Raw genomic sequence first — 1988 nt, 5'->3', positions numbered from 1 at the left:
CAATATTATTATTTTTTGAAATATATTTTTATCGATTTCAGAGAAGAAGGGAGAGAGAGATAGAAACATCAATGATGAGAATTATTGATTGGCTGCCTCCTGCATGCCCCCTTCTAGGGATTGAGCCACGAACCAGGCATGTGCTCTGACCAGTACTCGAACTGGCGACCTTTTGGGGCATGGGATAATGCTCAACTAACTGAACCACACCAGCCAAGGCTAAGCCATTTATACTTAAAATCACTATGGTTGCTATTGTTGTCAGGGTTTCTCAGTGCAGGTGTTGGGACATTTTTTATGCTTTTCTTCAAGTTACAGAGAATTTCTTTTTTAATCCTCATCCAAGGATATTTTTCCATTGATTTTTAGAGAGAACGGAAGAAAGAGGGAAAAACAAAGAGAAATATTGATATGAGAGAAGCATCGATTGATTGCCTCCTGCACGTGTTCCAACCAGGATCCGGGCTGGGGAGGAGCCTGTAACTAAGATTTGTGACCTTAACCAGAGTCGAACCTGGGACCCTTTGGTCCGCAGCCTGATGGTCTATCCACCGAGCCAAACCAGCTACAGCTAGTTACTGTCATTTTATAAAGTAATTAAACTTTCAGATTAACTTTTTGGTGTTTTATCTTAGCTTTCTAGAAATGACTTGTAAAATTGTTCTTTTTTTTAATATCATTTGGTAAATTATGTAAGATTCTACTTTAATTTTCTTATAAATATGTCTTTTCTTTTGTAGGTATGAAAACTTTCAAAGACGACTAGCACAGAACCCTCTCTTTTGGAAAACATAATTTGAATAAAATAATTTTTAATGGATTCTGGAATTTGTCCTGTTTTGAATATAAATGACTCCATTTAAAAGCATGAAATCAAAAGGATCATGAAACCTACGTTTAAAAACTGTTTAGTGACTATGAAGCTTAATTAAAATCTTTATAAAAAGTTAAAAACATTGAAAAATGAAAATATGTTCCTCATTAATGACTTTCCCCCCTTAAGTTTAAAATGTTCAGAGGCAAAACATTTTGTTTTGGCTGTGATTCATTTTTTTACTTAAAAATAAAGCATATTCACAACCGTAGTGTGCCAGATGTCATTGCATTGATAATCTTTTTTTTATTTTATTTTTTAAAAAATTTTATTTTTGAAAGTATTACATATTCTACCCCTCTCCCCCGGCATGGACCCCTTCTAGCCTGCCCCCACTCGAGGCCTCACCACCCTATTGTCTGTGTCCATGGGTTATGCATATATGCATACAAGTTCTTTGGTTGATCACTTCCAACCCACCCATCTTCTCCCACCTTCCCTCAGAGATTCCGCAGTCTGTTCCATGCTTCTGTGTCTCTGGATTTATTTTGTTCATTAGATTCCACATATGAGTGAAATCATGTGATGCTTGTCTTTCTCTGACTGCCTTATTTTGCTTAGTGTAATACTCTCCAGTTCCCTCCACGCTGTCTCAAAGGGTAAGAGAGTCTTCTTTCTTTTTTTAAAAAAAAATCTATTTTATTGATTTTTTACAGAGAGGAAGGGAGAGGGATAGAGAGTTAGAAACATCGATGAGAGAGAAACATCGATCAGCTGCCTCCTGCATACCCCCTACTGGGGACGTGCCCACAACCAAGGTACATGCCCTTGACCAGAATTGAACCTGGAACCCTTGGATCCGCAGGCTGACGCTCTTTTCCACTGAGCCGAACTGGTTAGGGCGAGAGTCCTCTTTCTTACTGCTGCATTGTATTCTGTGGTACAAATGCACCACAGCTTTTTATCCACCCACGAACTGATGGGCACTTGGCCTGTTTCCAGATCTTAGCTATTGTAAATTGTGCTGCTAGAACATAGGGGTGTGTACATCCTTTTGATTGGTGTTCCTGATTTTTTGGGATGTATTCCTAGAAGTGGGATCACTGGGTCAAATGGCAGTTCCATTTTAAATATTTTGAGAAAATGCCATTGTGTTTTCCATAGTGATTCTACC

At 38.3% G+C, this 1988-nt stretch overlaps 1 protein-coding gene across 2 annotated transcripts in view; it reads left to right on the top strand.

Annotated features, from left to right (window-relative positions):
* The window catches only part of LOC102764787 (chromosome unknown open reading frame, human C11orf73), a 27703-nt gene extending 26882 nt beyond the window's left edge, over positions 1-821 (top strand). For both annotated transcript variants that reach the window (XM_006755876.2, XM_015558836.1), the window contains exon 5: positions 741-821. In XM_006755876.2, coding sequence (XP_006755939.1) covers positions 741-795 — 55 coding nt within the window. In that variant the 3' untranslated portion in view covers positions 796-821. The remainder of the gene's footprint in view (positions 1-740) is intronic.
* The last annotated feature ends 1167 nt before the right edge of the window (positions 822-1988 follow it).

The sequence above is a fragment of the Myotis davidii genome, unplaced genomic scaffold (assembly GCF_000327345.1).
Source record: "Myotis davidii unplaced genomic scaffold, ASM32734v1 scaffold430, whole genome shotgun sequence".
In the NCBI taxonomy this organism is placed as follows: Eukaryota; Metazoa; Chordata; class Mammalia; order Chiroptera; family Vespertilionidae; genus Myotis; species Myotis davidii.
Note: the sequence above shows the minus strand (reverse complement) of the source record. Positions and strands in the feature narration are given on the sequence as shown.